A 24,089-nucleotide genomic window follows, 5' to 3' on the forward strand; every position below is an offset into this window, starting at 1 on the left:
AGGTGAAGGCCACCAAGCTGAGTTTGTGATGCAGTTTCTGCAACTTTCATTTAAATGGAAACAGTTTCCTGTTTTGAAAATATAATGAATAACACCCTCACCCCCCCAAGACCATATAATGAATTTCAGCAAATATACAATGATGATGGCTTGGCTGTTGCTACTGGCTCTGCCAAATGTTCTGCAAAACAATCTTTGATTGTTCTGTATCTGTTATAATCATCTGTTATATATATCTGTTATATATAAAATTGTGTGTAAGTGAACCTGACTAAATGACTGAATTGTGAAGAAATGAACTGGAATGAGAAAGAAAACATTGATTTGACCTCTAAAGACCCTGAGGTGGAATTTGTTGTAATATAGGCTATAAACAAATTACAAATGTAAAATAATGTGTCTATTATTGGACTTTATTTTCATGAACAAAACAAGAAAATCTCACACAGATAGAAGGATGGTTGTTTAGCCCGCTGCATTAAAGTGGCGCCCTCAAGTGGTTACAATAGAAGTCAGTCTCAGCAATATAAAAATGAAAGATATTGTCCAACTCGTTATAAGTTCTTGTATTAAGCAATATAAATGTAACTAAATAGTGCAATTTCAGAGCACAATAGAGTAACTATGTCACCTTCAGTTGTAAAAAATACTTTGCAATTTGACAGGTTGAAACTGGTCAGATTCAAGAATTTCTCAAACATTCCTGCAGTGTTGCTTTGATTCATTCATTGAAAGATGTGATTGGCCCTGTAAAACTTAACTGGAATGTCTACTTGCTGATTGTTTTGGTGTAGTTCTGTATGAGACACTGGAAGTACTGCGGTGTGTTTTTGTGGGACTGAAAAATAATGATGTAACATTTTGGCAGAAAATACCACAGCAAGACCGAGTAGAGGCTGCAGAGCACCGCGAGAGCGTTCATAGTCTGGATGAACTTTCCGTGGTAGAGCATATAAATGGTGACAAACAAGATCCAGGTGAGGACCAGCAGCAGCAGGCAGAAGGTTATGGCTTTGGCTTCGTTGTAATTCTTTGGTAGGTCTTTCCCCATGTAGGAGAAAATGAAGCAAAGGCAGCTCAATAAGCCGAGTAAAACAAAAGAAAAAGAGGTTGCTTCTAGATTCAAAGAACAGAAAAGCACAATTTGGTCGTGGTGCCACAATGTTTCATTGTAAGGTCTGGGAGAATCATAGGAAAAGCTAATAATAAGTAGCAGGGCCTGAACTGTGAATGCTCCAGTGACGAGCAGCCACTGGCAGTGATACTTAGTCCACCATCTTTGGAGTTTGGGGAACTTGGCAGCTATTTTGAAAATACAAACAATCTGAAAAGAGCGCACAACAAAACATGCCAGACAAACGGTGAAGAATAATAGAAAGGGAAAGTATCTTAAGATGCATGAAGCTTTTGTGGGTTTGCCGAAGTAAAAGAACAAACTGAGACTGCACAGAATGAGGCAGCCGAGAATCAGGAAGCACATCGGTCCTCCAGCAGATCTGACAACAGGCGTGTTGTAGTTGAAGGCGAAGAGAACAGATATAGCGCCACTGAGTCCCACTAAGAAGCAGGCTCCGACAATGATCAGCACTGCCCCCATGTCTGAGAGCGGTATGTACTCCACCAGCCGCAGGTTGCATGATGTGCTTCCTTCATCAGACCACTCTGTCTCCTTACACCTGATGCAGTTGTAGGGATCCTCTAAAAATGGAGAAATTAAAATCCCCTTCAATTAAATAACTCTGACACAGTTGAGAAGTGATAGCTGGTATGAAATCATTTTCATTGTTGATATGTTAATATGTTTATTGAAAATGACCAAAGATGTTAAAAATAAAATATTAATAATAACTCAATAATTAATTTTAAGTACCTGTAACATTAATGTATGTTGCATTTGGACAGATTTCACAGGTAAAGCAGCATCTGTGGATGTAATTTTGCTTTCTTGAATATCCGTCGGGACATTCTGGGGTACAAAGAGAAGTGGGAACCTGTTCAAGGAACAAATAGACACAAAAACGAGCTTACACACAACTTTCATACAGCATTGTTTGTCAAAAATGTTTGGTTTGCATTTTAAGGTAGCATCTCAGAATAGTAGTTAGATTTACCTTCACTCAGTTCAGCAAGTTTATTTAGCGTTCAGTGAATCCTCGAGTTAATGTTTAGTTAATGTTTATTGAAAAACTTACTGCTTTTACCATCCATCCATCCATCCATCCATCCATCCATCCATCCATCCATTCCATCCATCCATCCATCCATCCATCCATCCATCCATCCATCCATCCATCCATCCATCCATCCATCCATCCATCCATCTATCCATCCATCCATCCATCCATCCATCCATCCATCCATCCATCCATCCATCCATCCATCCATCCATCCATCCATCCATCCATCCATCCATCCATCCATCCATCCCAAACAAGAAAGGGCTTACCTCTTCAGTTGTGTGCCAGATGATTTCGGTGCTGTTGATGTAGAAATTGACTGATGGATCAAATTGATAAAATCCAAACTTCTGTGCATCACCGGTACGGTTCCAGAAAACGAAGAAATAGAGTCCAAACTTGAAGTCGCCATTTTTATCAAACTGAATGGTGTGGTTTAACAGAGTAAAATTGGACTTCTGGAGCGCTGCTAGAACCTGAAATGGATAAATGACAGCCAAATGATTATTTCCAAATTTGTGCTTAATTTTTTTTCTCCAACTTCATCTCAAAGTCATGAAAAAAAATTCTAAACATTATAATGATCCAGTGGAATATGTACAAGATTCATGCACCAGATTACTGTTTTTTTAATAGCTTTTCTTCATCACACATGTATTGAAAAATAGCTTAAAAATTTCACATTTATTAAATAAGGTGATAAATTTGACTGAAAAAAAAAAGCATTTTTGAGCAATACTTTCTGAAACCTTGCACAAACCAATATAAAACAAAAATTTTCTAACAATCCACAAATTTATTCTGGTGCATTCATGAGGCTATTACAAAATAATAAAATATAAGAATTGATTAAACTCCCTTTAAGATAACTAAATGTTCTAAACATGTCATAAGAGTTTCAGATAAATGACACTAAAGAAGAACCAACCAAATACAGAAACAGTGTGTGAGCAAACTAAACATGTAGCATTTTTATTTAGTTATGAACCATTTGTCTCACTCTTATACAGTTCTATTTTTCTGATTTGGATGCATTGTCTGGTTCTCAGCTCAGTCAAGGCTCCAACACAACCTGGTGGGCTTTGACTAGGTCATTCCAACCACTTTAGTTTCGTTTCTAATGGTTTTGGAGATCTGCTGTTGATCTGCGGATCACTTGATAATTTTTAACAACAAATTATCTCTTTGAAAATTTATTACAGCAGGAAATTCAGATGTTTTTGCATAAAACTAAACCACGAATGAATTTAAACTTGCACAGTGTTTATTCAAGCAGTACAAGATATGACCATCTAAAGGTCTTCAAAACGAAATGAACATCAACAGCAGTTTAGAAATTTATGACGACTTCAAGCCTATCACTTGTACAACTATCTCGAAATGGTTTAACACATTTCCTCTTTGGCATTGTGTTAACACACTACAAGACATCCTAAACCCCAGGTCAAGTATTTTAAAACCATGTATTTATTGAATTTTAGATCTTGAAGTTAAAGGATAATGTGCTTCCTTTTTGAAACAGCTTTTGTTATAACTGTCTTACAATGAATGTGAATAAAAATGGTGTTTCAAACAGCGTAAGTATGACCCCCTGACCTCTGTCAGTGTACTGTTTGCACATGATATTTGTAAAACAATAGATTGTAAAACCTGGGTTAATATCCAGATCCAAGAACCAATAAGCTGAGTTGTACGACTACGTTTAAATGTGCAACTAAACTTAAATCACTGAAATGAATGATCACATCCTCACCATGTTTGGATACACTGTGATATTATTACATCCCTCTTCTTCACACTCTAAGGTCTTGTGCAGTGCATGAGCGATCGCATAAACAGCAGAATACACAGGAAATGAGTAGGATGGGTCTGCCTCCAGGATACTTTGTGCACTCCAGTCACTGCAGTTGAAAACTTGATTGTCGCACATCTGCTGCCCAGCGTAGCTGCACTCGGTCTGGACCTTAGCAGAACGGATAAAATTACCAAAACCAGGAACTGTCACTATCGGCTGGGCTACACCAAGTACAGTTCCAATGTTTTGTATTTTTTCCATCTTAGGCAGTTGTTTATTCAGAGACCATGCATCATTTGCTATCCAAACTTTGTTGGAGATGTTGAAGTGGATAGCTGACTTGATGAGAACTTTGGCAGCCATTTCAGATGCGAAGACAATGATTACACGTATCCTCAGCAGCTCGATGTGTTTGAACAACCTAGAAAAATCAATCTCCCCATTGAGGTCGTTGGTGTACCCAATGCAGATGTCAGTGTCCCTGATCCGATTCACGAATGAGGCAAGGCCGTCGCTGCCATAATCATTGGTAGTGTAAAGGAAAGCGACCCAGCGCCACTTAAAGTGCTGCAGAATGGTAACAATCACCTCTATCACATCGCTGTTGAGATGCACTGTCCGTAGGAATGATGGGAATTTTGCTTTCTCTGAAAAAATAGAAGTCGAGGATCCATAATTAACCTGCCAAAGAAGAGTTGCAGAAAAAAAATTAGCTTCAGTAGTTGAAAAACACAGTGACATTTTAATTTTAGTCCAATATGCCTGATATTGTGATGATGTCTTGCCCTATTTAGAGTTGTGGTGATTCAGTACTTACCATAGGAATGAGATCCACCATAAAAAGCGGGGCTACAGTGAGGGCCTGAGTGCTTGTGAAAGGACCGACCACTGCTATCACCTTGGACAGTTTTGCGTTTGGCTCAGCCCAAGGTTGGATTCGACCATTCACTGAGATGAGTTTTAAAATTCCTGGGAAGCTGAGCGTGTCTGAGCAATGATCAAACATCTCATAGCCCAGAGTCACATTTGGAAGCAGCCTGGTGGAGTTGTTAATTTCTTCCACCGCGAATCTCATCAACTGAAACCTCCGATAATTTGAGATACTGAAACACTGACTGAGGACAAGAAGGCAAAGTATCAGAACAACCAGTAAATTGCCCCAGAAAACTGTACTTTTAAATCATCGCTTTCAAACTGCGATTTGTATTTACTCAAGTTATCTTTGTCAATGAATGAATGTATTGTCTGTGTAGTTAATCCAAATCGTACTTTGGTCATATATCAAGAGAGTATATTTATATCATAAGCCAATTTTCAAATGCTGGATCATTCTTTTGTCATTTTCCCTCATGAATCATTGTCATAATGGAACTCACGTCGAGCAGTCCACAGCTTCAGGTCGGAGATGGCGACCAAGGCCCCAGGCGTAATGAATATCAAAGAGTCCACCTATCAAAAAATTCCCATCCAGTTGAAACTCTGAGGTTGGAGCGGAGCATCGAGTCGAAGCATGCAAAAAAGTTTCACACAAAAACACAGCAGCGAGAAGAAAGTGTTTCATTTTGGCAGTCCTCCTCGTCTGCTGTGTGCTGAGTGAGATTTAACTCTGTTTATAGTTTGTTGTGATAAACTGGTGTGGGCCAAGCCTCTGTCATTCCTCTCCACGCATGAGAAAATACTTGACATCTGGCAACAATCACAGGCCGGCACATGGTTGAAGGAGTTTTTACAAATCAGTATGCAAAAGAATCATGCTGGACATTTAACAACAAGCAACAACAAGCAAGTTCAATGATTCGGTCAGGTTGTAAAGCAGTGAAAATGTTCAGCAGCATATGTATTGGTCTTTCTATTGACAAAGAACATTTCCTTTACTGATTTGATGGCAATGAAGCCTATTTTCATCCTAGATGGCTCAATGGATTTTAGATCCAGTGTTTTATTTATTAAATACTGACATCCAGTGTTATCTGTTGGACATTACATGAATATAAATTAAAAGGCAGAGCTTGGCTTGCTGTTGTACAAAATAAAATGTCCAAAAGCAGACCTAATATAAACATTATGGGTTTTACAGAGTTAGGGTTTGAAACTGTTGAGTGTATTAAGAAAGCTTAGCAGAAATATTTGATAGTTGCAGACTGATTTTTTTTCTGAGGAGGAACTATACAACCAACATGACTAATAAATCTCATCGTTAAATTGTGCCGCCTGGATTTCCGTTCACTTCTTCATCAAACCTTCATTTACTCTACAAACCTGCATGCATCGCATCGACTTCACCAGCAACAAAACTGCTAATCATGACACTTCAACCAAACAACATAAAAAAAAAGACAGCCAACCTATTAAAAGATTTGAATCAGTAAAGCCAAACAAAAGCTATTGGATTAAATGCTAACAAAACTGTGTTGAAATACTGTCCAAACTCAGCCTAATTTTGGATATGTTATTTGTTGCTTTTGATTCATTCATGTGAGACGTTAACTCTTTAAGGAGCAACCAAAGAAATCTTTGCATGCATTTGGAGGATATGCAAACTTCATCTGAAACAGGGATTCATATCTAGAGTTCTCACAAACAATAAAAAGATGCACCAAATGAAAACAAAAGTATATTATAAATCTTTACACTGTGTTATGTTTTTCATTTATGAATATTCAGAAGATCAGGCCAGTTGCAATGTTAGGACATACTGCTTCATGATTCAATATTGTTTCAGTTACTTACATGCAACATACCACTTAATGAAAATGTTCTTCAGATGTGCTACTTCCAACTAGTATTGTCGAATAAACTGTAGCGTGTCGCAATCTGTTCATTCGCTCACAACGCCTTTAAAATAAAAACATATCCGAGACTCAGTCACATTATTTGTAGATGCATTTTAACATTAGAATAGAGACACAAACAGAGATGCAAATGAATTTAACCCCAGCTCATTGGTCTGTGTTAAAATCCACCTCCTCTTATAAATGATCCCTGCGTAATTTAAAACTAAACCACTGAGCTCATTTGTTCGAGGAAAATTTACAATCAGACCACAGACTAAAGTGATTGATAGAAGTTAATGTCGCCTGGATTTGAATTCAGCTCGTGGACAGGCAGAACAGCTTGTCCCCTGTGGGCGGAAGGGATGGGCAGAGCAGACATGTAAAGGAAAAGATAAAATATTTCTCCACAAACAGAAACCTGAATGGAGTTTCTAAGGGCAGGTATGAGCAAAGAATAAAGCCTCGAAAAAGGTGAAAAGAAGAACTTTTATTCATTCATTGATGAGTTTTTTTGTGCGGTCTTTGGGTAAGCTGCTATGATACCACAATCAGACTGGAGGGAATCTATAATAATTTTAGTATTGCTTTCCTACAGGAGCTGAAAGGTCAGACTCAGACTGGAAACAGTGACCAACAATATTCTGAACATTCACTTTGGATCGAAGGCTTCTTCAATCCAACTCTCCCCACCTCATCACAGCGTTTGTTTCCCTGCTGTGAAGCCCCTTCCTCTGGGACCTCTGTAGAAAAAAAAAAGTTGATGCAATGCATTCTGGGATTTGGAGTTTTTGCCAGTCCCTGTATGAAGTTCAGCGCTTGGTTTCCAGTCATGGTAGGCCCAACAAAAAACAACACACACATGCACACAAACAGTGGAGCAGTCAAAGTTGCTGGTTAAATGTCTCAGTTTATTGTGTATTTGTGTACAGTTGATAGTGAGGAGAATCATCATGTTTTATTTGTTTTATTCTTTTTATTAAATTCAGACGTCACACATATTTAATTACCATTCAGTAACGTTGCATTTAAACATTACAACTCGGGTCAAACATTTCGGCTTCTCCAAACAGTCTGCTTGAAGTTTGTCCCATTCTTCCTGACAGAGGTGTTTTATCTGACCTAATAATGCAGGTTATCTTCTTTGCATACATCTTTATTGGACTGAGATCAGAATTTTGTTATATTTACACTGAAGTGCAAAGTATTCCTATTTACATAAAACAATGTCACCTTTAGCAAAACACTGACATAAAAAACTAAGAGAGACACTCACACTCATTTACCTTTAACGAATGAACCAAAGACAGAATGGACAAACCCTGTCACTTGTCTCATAATTTTATTATGCTTCTAAGGCTTGTTTTCATATTTTCTATAGCTAAACAGCTCTTTGTGACTTTAACAGTGAAAAATGCTTCATAGATAAACTCTATTTACTTACTCAGACTTTCCTTTGAAGACGCTACTGGGAAATTGTTTTGGTATAATTTTGAATAAGACCTTGAAAGTATTTCTGAGTGTTTTTATGAGCCTGAAAAATCATGATGTGACATTTTGGGATGAAATACCACAAGAGAAAACAGTAAAGACTTGACAGAACTGCCAAAGCATTGAGAGTGTGGATGTACTTTCCACGGTAAAGTAGGTATTCAGTAGTAAACACAATCCAGGTGAGGATCAGCAGCAGCAGGCAGAAGGTTATGGCTTTGGCCTCGTTGTAATTCTTTGGCAGGTCTTTTCCCATGTAGGAGAAAATGAAGCAAAGGCAACAAAGCAATGGGAGAATAATAAAAGAACAAGAAGCTACAGCGAGATTTAAGTCACAGCTCAGAACAATTTGGTCATGGTACCATGATGTCTCATTGTATGGTCTGGGAGGGTAAAAAGAAACGCTAATGAGAATCAACATGGCCTGAGTTGAGAATGTCCCTGTGATGAGCAGCCATTGGCCGTGATATTTTATCCACCAGCTTTGGAGTTTGGGGAACCTGGCAGCGATTTTGAAAATGCAAACAATCTGAAAGGAGCGCACAACAAAACATGCCAGACAAACGGAGTAACACAGAAGAAACGGGAAATACCTCAAGATGCAAGAAGCATTTGTGGGCTTTCCGAAGTAAAAGAACACACTGAGACTGCACAGAGTCAGGCAGCCTAGAATCAGGAAGCACATCGGTCCTCCAGCAGATCTGACAACAGGAGTGTGGTAGTTGATGGCGAAGAGGAGAGCTACAGCCAGAATGAGACCCAGGAACACGAAGGTCCCGGCCATTACCAGTATAGCTCTGCTGTCTGTAAAGGGAACGTACTCCACCAGCCGCAGCTTACACAATGTACTTCCTTCTTTAGACCACTCTGTCTCCTTACATCTGATGCAGTTGTAGGGATCCTCTGTTGTATAGCAGAGACAAACAATCAAAAATAGCTGGACGATTCAAGACAGGTTAAATTCTCTTCTATTTTTGACAAATTCGCTAACAGAGCCAACTTTGGTCTTATAATTGACAGAGTGAATACGTTTACTCTGGTTATATCATGTTCATGTACATAGAGCTTGTTAGAAATCTAACAACCTTTTTTAATGTAAAATCAATTGATCAACATTGTAAAAAATTGATCAGATTAATCAGATATTATTTAAATTTAAGTTTAAAAAATTGCATGAGTCAAAATAATTTATACCATTTTTAATAATCAATATAAAATCTTTATTGGCATTAAAACTATAAACCCTTCTTATTGTTGCTGAGCTTTTTGCATGTTTCCATGTTGGCATTGTGATGATTTACTGTATCTTTGGTGAATTTTGGCTTTGATTGTAGACAGAAACAATCTTACGTTTCCAGTTCAATTCCTACCTGTGATATTGATGTATGTTTTAGGTGGACATATTTCACAACTGAAGCAACATTTATGGATTCCAATTGTTTTTCTTGCATATCCTGTTGGACATTCGGGGGAACAAATTGCGATCGGAACCTGTACAAGATAGTTCATTAGTGCAGCACAGGGGAGCTTTATAGAGCAATCATCATATGAACCCCAGCCTGAATTAGTCCACATCTCTGAGTGTATTACTAATAAAATAAACTTACCTCTTCACCTGTGTGCCATTGAATTTGGGTATTGTTGATGTGGAAGCCAGGAGATTGGTTAAAATGGTAGAAGCCAACCTCCTGAGCACTGCCACTGTGGTTCCAGAAAACTATTGAAAAGTGTCCAAAAGTGGGGTCTCCATTCTCATCAAATAGGACACTCTGGTTCAGCAATGTGAAGTTGGACTTCCTGAGCTCTTCTACCACCTAACAGAAATTGCGCAACATACCAAGAACCGTCATCAACGTGCAATCATGACGAACTTTGAAAGTGGTTAGTGAATCAGTGAATATTTTGTGTTGGGATATTGGGGGAAAAAAGTGCAAATAAAAAAATGCAAATTTAATTTTGTGGCTTTAATGAGACAACAATGTTAACATTTTCAGAGATGTAAATTCTTTTGGTCAGTCCTGTGAGTGCAAGTAAATATTACGCAAAACATCTAAGAAGTCTAACCCATGACATTTGCAATTAGTTTTGCATCAACCACTGAAATTATGTAACTTTAGGAAATGGGGATTTTTTAACTGGGAATTCTTCAACAAATCTCCGTAAACTGCAAAAGATTAACATATACTTACCATAGGTGGTTGCACTGGTACAGTGTCATCACATCTGTCAGTTTTACATTGTAGGATGTTATGTAAGGCCCGGGCAATAGCATGCACAGCGGAATAAATGGGGAAAGAGAACGATGGATCTGCTGCAACAATTTCTCCAGCAGTCAGATTTCTGCAGTTGCAAACCTGATTGCACGACATCTGCTGCTCAGTATCTGTTTTGAGTGCCTGCCCTACAGTAGAGTAGATAAAATCATCGAAACCAGGAATTGTTACCATGGGCTGAGCAAGCCCGAGTACAGTTCCAATATTTCTGATTCCCTCCATTCTGGGAAGCTCTTTGTTTAAAGACCAGCCGTCATCCGCTATCCACACTTTGTCAGTGACATTCTGCTCAATTGCAGTTTTAATGACAGCTTCAGCGTACGTCTTTGGAGCGAACACAATAATCACTTTTAGGTTTTGTTCCTCCATCTGTTTGAAGATTAGTGAGTTATCAGTGTCTTCAGTAAGGGCCTTGGAATAGGCCAGGCAGATATTGGTGTTTTTGATCCTTTTAATGAAAATCTCCAGGCCGTCAATGCCAAAGTCATCATCACTGTGGAGGAAAGCGACCCAACGCCAGCTGAAGTGTTGAAGAATCTTCACAATCACTCCTATAGTGTCCTGATTGGGGTGCACTGTTCGTAGAAAAGACGAGTATTTCCGTTTTTCAGAAAAAACTGAAGCAGAGCTTCCATAACTGACCTATTGAGAATTCACACAGAATCATTTTTAGTGTAAAATTAATACATAAAAAAAGTAATTAACAACTAAGTGAAAGGCATGCAAGGATATTTACCACAGGAATGTGATCCATCATGAAAAACGGTGCTACAGTCACTGCATGTGTGCTTGTGAAAGGACCAACCAATGCTATAACTTTGGACCGATTCTTTGTTGGTTCACGCCAGGGTTGGATGGAGCCATTGATAGAGATGAGCTTGAAGACGTCCGTGAAGCTACGTGTGTTCGAGCAGTGGTCAAACAGCTCGTAGCCAAGGGTGACATTCGGCAGCAGGGTGGTGGAGTTATTTATTTCCTCAACCGTGAACCTCATCAACTGAAACCTTCGGTAATTTGGAAGGAGGAAAATCTCCCTGTGGGGAAAGGAAATCATGAACTGACAGAGGTGCAACAGATGTGCATTTCTATGTCAATGATGATGGTTTTAAACGCTCAAATGTGCTACCTTCTCAAAAGGGTTAGACTTACAGACGTTATTAATGAATTGATGCTACTCACCTAGAGCAGTCGATGTGTTCAGGTCTTTTCTGAGAACGAGGTGAACTGACATGATGGATGTCAAAAAGTCCACCAAGTAAATAATCTCCCTCCAGTTGAAACTCTGAGTGTCTCAGTGTGGATTCTGCGATGCCTTGGAGAAAAAGTCCCGTCAAACACACAGCGGCAATAAAATGTGTCATCCTCACAATTAATGTTTGCCGGTCTGACACAAACTGTCAATGGATTTGTTTGACACTACTGATACTGAACTCTGTTCATTTCCATGCTTGTGGTAATAGAATTCATCCTGAGAAATGGTTGAAGGAGAATTAACAAATTAGCATGCAAAAGCATTGAAATTACTCATGTGTTTCTCAGTAAACCAGGGTTTGAAGTTTAGAATAGAATAGAATAGAATAGAATAGAATAGAATAGAATAGAACAGAATAGATAGTATTTATTGTCATTGAACAGGATTCAACAAAATTTCTATTTGTAATTCCTGTACAAAGAAAAAAAAAAGATCTCATGTTTCCTCTTTTAGCTTATGTAGAAAAATTCCAATTTAATTCATAGTTCATAATTTTCGAACAGCAAATCTGAGTCGGTACAGTAACACTACAGCATAGCACACAGATGATAGAGATGGAAAATTACAATATATCTTGTCTTGTGTTCAGGGTAGTGAGCATCGTCTTACTTTTGTTTCCTTCATAAAGAGAAACATTTTATACACACTTCATTCTGCTCCATTCACAACCATGAAGTTACACATGCTAGAATGACTTAATGTGTTGTACAAAATGATTCATGGTCCTTCCACTTATTTCATTTAAGATTTTGCCTGACTGACCTTTTCATATGTTCTTTGAGGTTGTAACATGGTAAAATAAGCAGAAGTCCAGGAAGCAATAATACTTTTGCAAGACTTTGTCCATATCTAAAATCTAACTTTATAAGTCCTCATGTTTCAAATGATAGGATTTTATGCAACCATATTGCATATAATAAACTGTTATCTTTATATCTAGATGCACATTTAAATATGCCCTCCAGCCCACACTACCTAACACACTTTATCGAAGAAAAGAATGAACTATTTCAAATCTGATCAAATGTAAGTTTATGTGATTTATTTTCTTTTGTCCTCATTAACAAACAAACAAACAAACAAACAAACAAAGAAACAAACAAACAAACACAAACAAACAAACGTCCCTGCTCTTCCCTTGTGTCTTATTTACTGTCTACTCTTCTGTCTCTTCTTTTCTGTTGGCCAGTTTCCCCTTTCAAAATGTAAATACAATTAATTGAAATTGTAATCAAGCTCTGATATGCATTAACCTTACATTTTACTTTTTTCATGTAAATAAGTAAGAATCAGAAATGTTATTTACCCATTGTTATTTCAACCTTACCACCCAGGCCAGAAGAAAATATTATGTGATCTGCTGTTTCACACTTTTTAATCTTTGACCTTGATTTTTATGTGTGAATAAATTATGTATTTAATGCCACAGATTGTGTTCTATTTCAATTTGAGTGGAGAAAACCCACAGAAACTGAAATATAATGGGACTGTGAAATCTGAAAAAGTTGTCTTTGTGATTGTTAACCATAGTATCATTAGTACTATAAGAAATCTTTGTAGTTAAAAAATTGCAGAAAGGCAACTTTAACATTCTGCATTCTTGTAGAATGTTAAAGTATTTTTGTTCTAATTGTTGAAATGAGAACAAAAAATACAAGAAAATGAAGAATTTGCTAAATCTGGACCTGTTTAGTTTACAAAGTTTAACCATGAGAGGATGCCATGATTTTACACCAGGATTATATAATCTGACTAAATCGCTTGAGATTTTATTTTACAAAAACATGAAGAAGAAAATCAAACAGTTATTGCTAATAATACCTGTACAGTTCAGCATGTAAAATACAACATAGTTGTCTAATTAGATGTCAGAGTTGTTTCTTTTTTTACTTTTATTTTTATATATTACAATTGTATTCCTTGGTGAAGACATTGTGTCTATACTAAACATTCAGTTTACCTTGTTTTGTTGTTGTTTCTATACAAAATCATTGTGAATATTTGAAGCTGTAAAACCGATTCTTTAAATGTCATTTTAAACAATGTCATTTTCTTTTGGTTAACTGGTTTCGATCCATCCACCACAAAATGGGGCGTTCAAACTCAGAATTGACTTTGAAAGTTGTTGTTTTGTGCCATCTGCTGGAGGTTTAGCGTAAACACAGGTGGAAGCCGATAGGAGTCAAAATAACAGCATGGAAGTAAAATGATATTCTAACAGAAACACAAACATTTTAATTATTCATTGACAAATCTTTACAAAATGTACTCAGCAGCTACTGTTTTAGTTCTGAAAGGAGCAAAGTTTGCTTCAAAACAGTATATTGTCCTCAGTCTTTTCCCCCCTTTTTTAATATTGCAAACAAAATTAGTGTGATGTATTGTGAGTTTTTTGTAATTGTTAATCATGAAAGTGGCAGCAGGAGAATAATTTCTGCAACAGTGTGACTCATTACAAGATAACAACCATTAAAATCACTAATTCAGCTGAGTTGGAGGAAAGACTCATGCAGAACCTATATCTAAAAGTACCTCCTCATTCTCAGCAGTCTTACTTTCTGACTATTGCCAAGAATTAGAAGGAAAAAAACCCAACCCTAAAACATTTATTGAATGCAAATCATTCCAAAATCCTCTAGTTTATCTGCAGTGGACATTAACTAGTGGCTGATTGTCTTGGTGTAGTTCTGAATGAGACTCTGGAAGTACTGCTGTGTGTTTTTGTGAGGTTGTAGAACAATGATGTAGCATTTTGGGAGAAAATACCACAACAAAAACGAGAAGAGACTTGACAGCACTGCCAGAGCATTAAACGTGTGGATGTGCTTGCCTTGGTAGAGTATGTAACCTGTGGCAAAGACGACCCAGGTGAGAATCAGCAGCAGCAGACAGAAAGTTATGGCTTTAGCCTCGTTGTAATTTTTTGGGAGATCTTTGCCCATGTAGGAGAAAATAAAGCAAAGGGAGCACAGAGAGAGAGGTACGACAACAGAGAGCATGGTGGCTGCAATATTAATGTCACAGCCCAGAATGATCCGGTCCTGGTAGGTGAAAGTGTTGTGGTTGGGAAGAGGAGCACTAAAACAGTAACTGCTAATAAGAAGGATAACCTGCATGATAAAAGCCCCAACAATGACCGCCCATTGTCCATGATATTTCATCCACCAGTTTTGAAGTTTGGGGATCTTTGCAGCAGTTTTGAAAATACAGACAATCTGAAACGAACGCACGACAAAACAAGCCAAACAAACTGTGTAGAACAAGAGAAAGGGGAAGTATCTTAAGACACAGGAAGCAGCGGTTGGCTTTCCAAAGTAAAAGAACACACTGAGGCTGCAAAGAATCAGACAGCCTGAAATTAAGAAGCACATGGGTCCTCCAGCAGATCTCACAACAGCTGTGTTGTAGTTGACAGAGAAGAGCAAAGTGACTGCCAACGTGAGGCCCATCAGAACGCAGGCCCCGCTTATGATGAGGAGAGCTCCGCTGTCTGTGAACGGCACGTACTCCACCAGCCGCAGGCTACACGATGTGCTGCCCGCCTCGGACCACTCTGTCTCCTGGCAGTTGATGCACTTGTAGGGATCCTCTGTTTTACAAGACGTGAAAGCAGCATATGATTAAATTCACTGAGAAAAATGAATAGACAAGTAGAAAAGCTTCATTTAGTTCTTTGAATTGGAAGCATTTAGAAATATTTCGATAGTCCCGGTGCACATCAGAGCTCCAGGCAGGATCCTTATTTAGCCTTGAAACACTGTGAAATGTCTGAAATTTGTTTTCATTATTTTCCAGCTTTAGATGAATATGGCAGGTGTTGGTCTCCTTAATCGCTTTTCTGAAAAGCTCCAGTCCATCAGTGCCAAAGTCGTTGTTGCTGTAAAGGAAAGCAACCCAGCGCCAGTCGAAGTGCGCTAAGATGTTAACCATGACATCTATGATGTCTTTGTTAGAAGGCACTGTTCGGAGAAAAGATGGAAATCTGTTTTTGTGAGAGAAGGCAGAGCTGGCAGCGCCGAAGCTAACCTGTAGAAAGAATAATAATTCACACAGTATTGGGACAATACATTTACAAACTGTACATTTAAACTGTTGGTTTGCCATGTTTATTTTATACAGCAATAGTAAATTGAAGCCTACCATCAGGATTAGGTACAACATAAAAAGTGGGGCTACAGCCAAGGTCTTGGTGCTGGTGAACGCGCCGATCAGAGCAATCACATTGGGATTCTCAGGTGAATTTCTCCACGGCTGGACCGTGCCATTTTCTGATATGAGATTGAAAATTCCTGGGAAATTCTTTGTGTCTGAGCATTGGTCAAATGCGTCATAGCCAAGAGAGACATTTGGAAGCAGGTTGGTGGAATTATTGATTTGCTCCACCGAGAACCTCATCATTTGAAACCTCCGGTAACTTGACAAAGAAGATTTGACTGCAAACAGAGAAAATAGCTTTCCTTTAGTTTTCTGAACGGCTGGAAATATTCCCTGAAAAGATAACAATTCTCCGCGCAATTAGTGTGGAACAAAGTTACAGTGAGATGACTGATATGACTTCAGGTTAACCTCTGTAAAAAAAATAAAAATACAAAGTTCAATTTTTTAAAATTTACCATTTTTTAATCAGATCGCTGGTCTAGTTTATTAATTTGTGTAATTTAGATAACTTTAATACCTCAAATGGAACATCCAAGATTTGCCACTTAAAATATTGAGAATGTGTGCTGTGGAATAAACACCACTTTATTACAACTTGCTGGAATACAAAAGCAATTGAATATTGGATACATATGTTTAATGTGGTTAAATTGAAAACGTCTGAAGGCATGCTTACTTATTTTGCTTTGTTCTTAAATAAACATTGAAAATTTTTTTAGACTCTAACAAACTTACAACATATTTGTGAAAATACAAAAGTTTCAGCAGCATCACAAAGTGTTTAAATTCAGGATGAATTTCACATAAGGATCAGATATGAATGAGAACAATAAAACTGCTGATCTTAGTCCGTAAGTGGTTAAAGGCAAATGAACTCGAATGATTTGACTAGTTCATCCAGGTGTCTTTAGTTTATGGTAAAATGCTACATCCTCTTACAAATGAGCTTTGCTTGACTTCATCTTTGGCCACACAGATGATTTGCAAGACCTCTGTGGGAGGCAGTGGTAGTTTGTAAAAAACAGAAGCAGGAGTCTATTAAAGTTTGCATTTATGTCATCCTGTTTGTAAAAAAAAAATGCAAAGGGACAGGTTGAATGGTGATTTTTGGGTTTTGACAAAAGTTGTAGAAAGAGGACAATGGAGAGTTAAATACTTTAGATTTTTGGAGTTAAAACTATACCTGAGTTCACATGTTTACACTAATAACTAGTATCGCCTTTTTTCTAATTATCATAAAATCAGACAAGTTTAAGTTTTTTGTCTTTTAAGTAAATTTGATATTGTTGCCATTAGAATGTATAAACTTACAACTATGTCAGTGTTTTATTAATAAAAAAATATGATCTTTAGTCATGTTGGTTGGCAATGACATTTCAGTTAAAGTGGTGTAGTCATATCACACAGTCCTGTAACTGTGTTACCTTCAGCTGTCATAAAATGCTGTATATATTTCAAACTTTGCTTAAAAGAAACTTTAAGGTATGTTTGAATTTTGACACTTTGAAAATGGGCCTCTGTCTCTTTAACAAGCTCTTATTATTTTCAACATCCTACCTTCAGCATTTACAACCATTCTTGGGAGCTTTGACTGATGAATAGTGTGTATGGTAAGTTGAGCAAATACACATTTCCACCAAGTATTCACTAATTACTGCAGCTGCTAGTCTAGGGGAGCTCAGTGGGTGAGTCACAAAGGAGGGTTGCTCTGTGAGCCTGTGTAGAAATATTCACCCCATTGTGGGAGCAAGCTTTTAGGCACCCTGAATGACTGGCAGGGAAGATTCAAGGATCCTTCTAACATGCATGAAATAATCTACGCAACACTCCAGGTGAGTTTTTGATGAGGGAATAACATTATAAAATGATACAAAGCTTTCAAAAATGTACATTTTAGATGATAACCCCCCTTAATGGGTAGTAAGTTGCTAACAGAGTTTCAAAAAATCATGGCAAAGGTGTCTATGATACTTGTTAGTGATTGATAATGATCGACAATGACTGAAATTACAAAATTTATATACATGTGAAACGACAACAACACACTTCTGCTAGAAATGTGCCAAGATCTCAGCCATGCAGTTCGCCTGAATTCATTTTAAGAATGGATTGTTTTTCATTAATTGTTTGAAAAGTATGATCTGAGTTTTCTTTGTGAAGTCATTTGACCTATTGAGTAAAAAAAAACAACCAAAAAACAAACAACAAAAGAGCAGCTTCCAGAAAATAGTGAGGATGAGAATATAGCTGATATTTTAATTGTAAGTACTTATCATATTTACAGGAATCAAACGTTGGAACAACACACAGAAATAGTGCACACATTATTAGTACATTCGACTGACTACAGAGTGTTCAGAGGTTTTAACAATATGGCTCAATTTTACATTGTGTTTAAATCATAGTGTAGAAATTTGTATCTGGATGCACACTTTAAGGATCTAAATAAACATTTTAAGAGAAGAGAGGTGAAAAAATACTAATGTAAGATCAAAAATCTAATGAATATTATAGTTATTACATAGGTATCTATTAGTATAGATTTAAATAAGTAAAACAAAACCAAAGTCACCAAACAAGATACCAGCTGGAACAATTCTTCAAATATATTTGAAGACCAGCTTTACGTTCACCATCTCTTTACTGTGTTTGCTGTCGCTTTACATCAATTGTCTCACCCACTTATCTAAAATGTTTGGAAAAGATTGATTATAGCAGTATTACATCACTGAAAGAAAAATTGTGCAAAATAATAATCAGCTACTGTCAAAAGCAGAACATAGTTGAAGGCAACTACTGGCTGACTGTTTTTGTATAGTTCTGGATGATACCCTGGAAGTGCTGTTGAGTGTTTTTCTGAGGCTGAAAAATAATAATGTAGCATTTTGGAAAAAAATACCATAACAGAAATGAGTAGAGACTTGAAAGCACTGCCAGAGAGGTAAACGTGTGAATGTGCTTTCCATGGTAAAGCATGGTTGTGGTGGTGAGGACAATCCAGGTGAGGATCAGCAGCAGCAGGCAGAAGGTTATGGCTTTGGCCTCATTGTAATTCTTTGGGAGGTCTTTTCCCATGTAGGAGAAAATGAAGCAAAGTGAACACAGTGAGGCGAGTAACGAAACAGAACCAGATATCGCTTTGAGGTTAAGGTCACAACCGAGTATGATTAGCTCTGTGTAGGAAAACATGTCGCTGTAAGGCTTTGGGGGGGCAACAGAATAGCCAATGATAAGTAAGACAGCCTGTGTGACAAAGGCCACACTGATGATCAACCACTGTCCGTGGTATTTCATCCACCAGCTGAGGAGGTTGGGGAATTTAGCTGCTATTTTGAAAATGCAAATAATCTGAAAAGAGCGCACAACAAAGCATGCCAGACAAACAGTGAAGAACAACAGGAACGGTAAAAACCTTAACACGCACGATGCGATCGTGGGTTTGTCGAAGTAAAAGAAAACACTGAGACTGCACAAACTGAGGCAGCCTAAAATCAGGAAGCACATCGGTCCGCCAGCAGATTTGACAACAGGAGTGTTGTAGTTGAAGGCAAAGAGAGCAGACATGGCCGCTGTGAGGGCCACGAAGGCGGCGGCTCCGAACATGATCACTATGGCACCACTGTCTGTGAACGGTACGTACTCCACCAGGCGCATGTTGCACAGCGTACTTCCTTCATCAGACCACTCCGTCTCCTTACAGCTGATGCAGTTGTAGGGATCCTCTGATGTACACAAAATAAAACCACATGGTCAGCAGTGCTGAGAAAAACTCTACATATACATTTTCAGTTTATATACATAGGTAGCATCTTTCTTTCAATTTTGTTAAAAAAATACTTTATGAATATCAAAGAGAATTCAAATGTTTCTTGGTTGAAAAATCTCTTAGAGCATTTTATCTTACCTCTCATCTGAAGAAGCCTCTGTTGTTAATATGAGAACTAACACCATGCATTTTTTGAATAGTGCACGAAGATTAGTCTACTTACACTTTATTATAAAAGTATCAAAAACAGAAGCTTTTACCTGTAGTGTTGATGTAAGTCCCATCTGGGCAGATTTTACAGTTGAAACAACATTTGTGGATTCCCTCTTGTGCTTTTGAATACCCTTCAGGACATTCTTTGGAACAAAATGACACTGGTTCCTGCACAAATTAAACCAAAAACTCAGAGGTAGGAGACCATAATTCCATTATTTAGTTGGATTGAAATGAAAACAGAATACACACTATATTATGGCTTTCCCTTGTAGGGGTGGTGTTTCACTTTTGTTCAGAATATTATTTCTATACCTCTACATCTCTACATCCAACCAAATTTAATGGGAGTCGTAGTGCTTCAGTTTTTGATTTGAAAAGCCAAGATTACCTTCCCATCAGAATGCCACTGAATCTTGGTGCTGTTGATGAAGAACTGGAGAAATGGGTGAAACCTGTGAAACCCGACCTCCTCTGCCTCACCACTTTGGTTCCAGAAAATGATTGAATAAGATCCGAACATGGGGTCCCCATTCTCGTCAAACTGAACGCTCTCGTTTAAAAGTACAAAGTTGGATTTCCTCAGTGCTGTTAAAACCTGCATTTGACAAGCAAAGTTTGTCAAACTCTCTGTGGAATAATAAGGTGAATTCAAAGTACAACAAATATTTAGAAACGGTGAGATTTGAATGACACCTTAATTATTGTTGCATTGACTTCTTACAAAACCGTAAATACTGCCAAATGATAAAAAAATAAATAAATAAAATACTGTTGTATGTTTTCTGCATACTTACCATGTATGGTTGCACTGATATAGCTTTATTACACCTGCCAGACCCACATTGCAAGACATTGTGTAAAGCATGTGCAACGGCATAAACAGCAGAGTAAACAGGAAAGTTGAAGGATGGGTCTGCATTGATGACATCTGCAGCAGTTACATTGGGACACTCACAAATCTGATTACAAAACGTTTGTTCATCTTTGTCATCATGTTGCGACTGTCCTGTGGAGGAATAGATAAAGTCATTGAAGCCTGGTATGGCCATTTTTGGCTCAGCTACCCCCAGAACAGTTCCAATATTTCCGATTCCATTTTCTTTGGGGAGCTCCTTGTGTAAGGACCAAGCATCCCCTGCTATCCACACTTTGTTGGTCACGTTTTGCTTTATGGCACCTTTGATGAGAGCTTCAGCAGTCCATTCAGGAGCAAAAACAATGATGATATTCACTCTTTGTGCCTCTAGCTGTCTGAATAATAGAGGGTAATCTGTGTTTTTGTTCAGGCCTTTGGTGAATGCCAAGCAGATCTCAGTATTCTTTATCTTCTTCAAGAACAAGTCCAAGCCATCTTTTCCATAATCACCATCACTGTAAAGGAATGAAACCCAGCGCCAGTTGAAGTTCTGCAAAATATTATACACCACCTCAATGACATCTTTATTGGGATGGACAGTTCGTAAGAAGGATGGGAAGTTTTTTTTTCTTGAGAAGACAGAACTAGCAGCCCCGTAACTGACCTGTTTTACGGAAAAAAATAAATAAATAAATTCTCACGTGCATCTCGTCATGCAGTTCTATGTTTTTTTTCTGACTTAAAATCAACAGTATGAAGACTTACCATAGGAACAAGATCCATCATGAAGAGTGGGGCCACTGACAGAGTCTCTGTGCTTGTATAGGTACCAACCACTGCAATCACTTTAGAAATGTTCTTGCTCAACTCATCCCATGGGTAAATGAAATTATTTTCAGAGATTAGGTTGAAAATGCCAGGAAAATTCTGTATGTCTGAGCAATGGTCAAATATCTCATAACCCAGAGTTACATTTGGCAGCAGGTCAGTGGAGTTATTGATTTCATCAACGGAAAATCTCATCACCTGAAACCTCCGATAACTTGACAGGATTAATCGTTCACTGTCAACAAAGGAAGAAGAATCAGAGTAAAATTTTAGAGGGAAGGTTGATCACATCTAGAATCAGAGCCAAGATTACTAAACTTACCTTGAGCAGGCAATGGTTTCTGGTTTGTAATGATGATACGTTCCACTAACATGATGAATATCAAAAAGACCCCCGATTAAATAATCCCCATCCAACTTGAACTCTGAGGCAGCGATTACATCGATCAGGAGAGGCAGAAGACAGCTCAGCAGATGCAGATGAGCAATCGCCTGTCGAACTTTCATAATTACTGTATACCTCTTTCAGCATAAAAACATAAGCAACTTTTCCAAGAGTCACTGCTGGGGACTGAGCTACAGTGATCCAAGAACTGGAGATGAATGAGGTGTCATAAATGCATGGCTCATGGTTAAAGGAGAATTTACATATCAGCATGCAAACATTCTCTAATCCACTTCTGCATGCTTCCATGATGTAAACAACCACCATGAGCCACTAAGTCCACCACCTTTATGGTAAATAAATCCAAATGCAATTTTACATTGTAGTAAAATGCGTTTCTTATGGAGAGTGTTCTGAGTATTTGTATATGAATTCATTTTGCCGAGAAGAGATTTAAGAAGTAAAACATTAATTCATTCTTATAAAGCCAACTATTTTAATTCCCCACAGAATTCGGTTATAGCAATACAGAAAAAAGAGGCAAGAATATCATTGGGCAGTGTGTTCATGGTTGTCTTATATTAATGCAGGAACGAAAATAAGTACTGAAGACACCAAACTTTTCTCAGTAATAAGCCTAAAACAAACAAACAACGACAATAAATAACAGTAGAAACCAAGGCAACATGACACTTTCTCAAGGTGGCAACTCGTCACATTGCTGTGGGATTTCATCCTATTCTTCAACAAGCATTTATTGATAGCTTGTAAGTTTGGATGGGTCAGTATCTCTGGCACAAACTGGGCCTCCCACATTATCCAGACAATGTTTAATGAGGTTCTGGTCAGGATTCTTAGTAAGTCTCTTCATATGTTATGGCTATAGTCTCAGGCCTGCATGGGACAGTGTTGTCATCTTGAAGGATAGCGCTTGGTCTCACACTATGGAGATATGGGATTGCTGTAGGTTGCAGAATCTCATCTCAAAATCTTTCTGCGTTCAGATTTCCTCCAAAGTTGACAAGCCCTGTATTTCCAGTGTAAGTGGAGGTTTCTACTGAAAACCTCTACCTAAAGATGTTACCCTTTTGATTCAGCAGTCAGCACAATGTTCTCTTCGTCTGCTCCACATTTAAAATTTATGATCGAACTGTAGATGTCAGAATCTTCTTCATCCTGTGCAAATACGTTCCGACACCAGCATAAACGTAGCAGTGAATGCCACTGATGGCAGGGCTCCAGGCAGCTCAGTGAGAACAGATACCCACTGTGTGCTGGATTGTAGATTGCTGTCAGCCATAACATCCTGCTGAAACGCTGACATGTTCGATATTTACTTTTAGGGAAAAAATAAATGATGACATATTTGTATGTAAATATTTATATTAGCTTTTATTTGGTGTAAAGGTTTTACAGGACTGGATGAACTTGAAAGTTCTCACTTAGCGTCTTTAGGTACTGTGATAACCTCCCAAAGTCCAAAATTGTGGTAGGCAATTGGCTGAACTAGACTGAGTGTATTGACTGGCAACCTGAACAGATGGACGGGTGGACGGACGGACGGACGGATGGATGGATGGACGGACGGATGGATGGATGGATGGATGGATGGATGGATGGATGGATGGATGGATGGATGGATGGATGGATGGATGGATGGATGGATGGATGGATGGACAGATGAATTTACAAGTAGAGATGAGTTGTCGATGACATGATGTTGCTGCTGCATGAGGTTACAAGCAAATTCATACAAATGACTTGATTCATTCAACCAGATAATTTTGGCTTATGGTGAAAAGTTACATCCTCTTTCAAATGAGCTTTGCATGACCAATCCTTTGGCCACACTGATCATTTGAAAGAAGATTATTTCCAACAACTCTATGGAAGGCAGTGGGCATCAACAATGGGCTTCAGCCTCAGCACAGCATCAGGGTCAATCGATTATCGACCCTGATGGGAAATTCTTACTTGTTGCCAGGTTAAAAACGTAAGAAACACAGATAAAAATCACCCTTTTGGAAAGCTAAGATATGTAAGTTGAATAACTTTAAAGAAATCAAGAAAGGTTACGGTTTTTAAGATTAGACAACAGTCCTATTAAGAAGAACAGTGTCA

The 24,089-nt window shown here is 38.1% G+C and overlaps 4 protein-coding genes across 4 annotated transcripts; all 4 read right to left on the minus strand.

The window, feature by feature from the left end:
• Positions 1-769: 769 nt before the first annotated feature.
• Positions 770-5,533, minus strand: LOC129372461 (taste receptor type 1 member 1-like). Its single transcript, XM_055049801.1, has 6 exons — positions 5,349-5,533; positions 4,790-5,087; positions 3,931-4,653; positions 2,447-2,653; positions 1,871-1,991; positions 770-1,698 (listed from the first exon to the last, which is right to left on the minus strand). Exons 1-6 carry the CDS (start codon positions 5,531-5,533, stop codon positions 770-772), a joined length of 2,463 nt encoding a protein of 820 aa, XP_054905776.1.
• A 2,675-nt stretch (positions 5,534-8,208) lies between these two features.
• On the minus strand, positions 8,209-11,868 carry LOC129372465 (taste receptor type 1 member 1-like). Its single transcript, XM_055049808.1, has 6 exons — positions 11,687-11,868; positions 11,244-11,541; positions 10,424-11,149; positions 9,842-10,048; positions 9,605-9,725; positions 8,209-9,137 (listed from the first exon to the last, which is right to left on the minus strand). Exons 1-6 carry the CDS (start codon positions 11,866-11,868, stop codon positions 8,209-8,211), a joined length of 2,463 nt encoding a protein of 820 aa, XP_054905783.1.
• Positions 11,869-14,419: 2,551 nt separating this feature from the next.
• LOC129372557 (taste receptor type 1 member 1-like) lies at positions 14,420-17,493 on the minus strand. The gene is made up of 4 exons (XM_055049968.1): positions 17,475-17,493; positions 15,900-16,192; positions 15,477-15,785; positions 14,420-15,358 (listed from the first exon to the last, which is right to left on the minus strand). Exons 1-4 carry the CDS (start codon positions 17,491-17,493, stop codon positions 14,420-14,422), a joined length of 1,560 nt encoding a protein of 519 aa, XP_054905943.1.
• Positions 17,494-18,582: 1,089 nt separating this feature from the next.
• LOC129372468 (taste receptor type 1 member 1-like) lies at positions 18,583-22,135 on the minus strand. The gene is made up of 6 exons (XM_055049811.1): positions 21,906-22,135; positions 21,521-21,818; positions 20,694-21,419; positions 20,288-20,494; positions 19,944-20,064; positions 18,583-19,639 (listed from the first exon to the last, which is right to left on the minus strand). The coding sequence occupies exons 1-6, from the start codon at positions 22,088-22,090 to the stop codon at positions 18,711-18,713; spliced, it is 2,466 nt and encodes an 821-aa protein (XP_054905786.1). The 5' UTR covers positions 22,091-22,135; the 3' UTR covers positions 18,583-18,710.
• Between the last annotated feature and the right edge of the window lie 1,954 nt (positions 22,136-24,089).

The sequence above is a fragment of the Poeciliopsis prolifica genome, unplaced genomic scaffold, assembly GCF_027474105.1.
Source record: "Poeciliopsis prolifica strain line A6 unplaced genomic scaffold, Auburn_PproV2 SCAFFOLD029, whole genome shotgun sequence".
Lineage (NCBI taxonomy): Eukaryota > Metazoa > Chordata > Actinopteri > Cyprinodontiformes > Poeciliidae > Poeciliopsis > Poeciliopsis prolifica.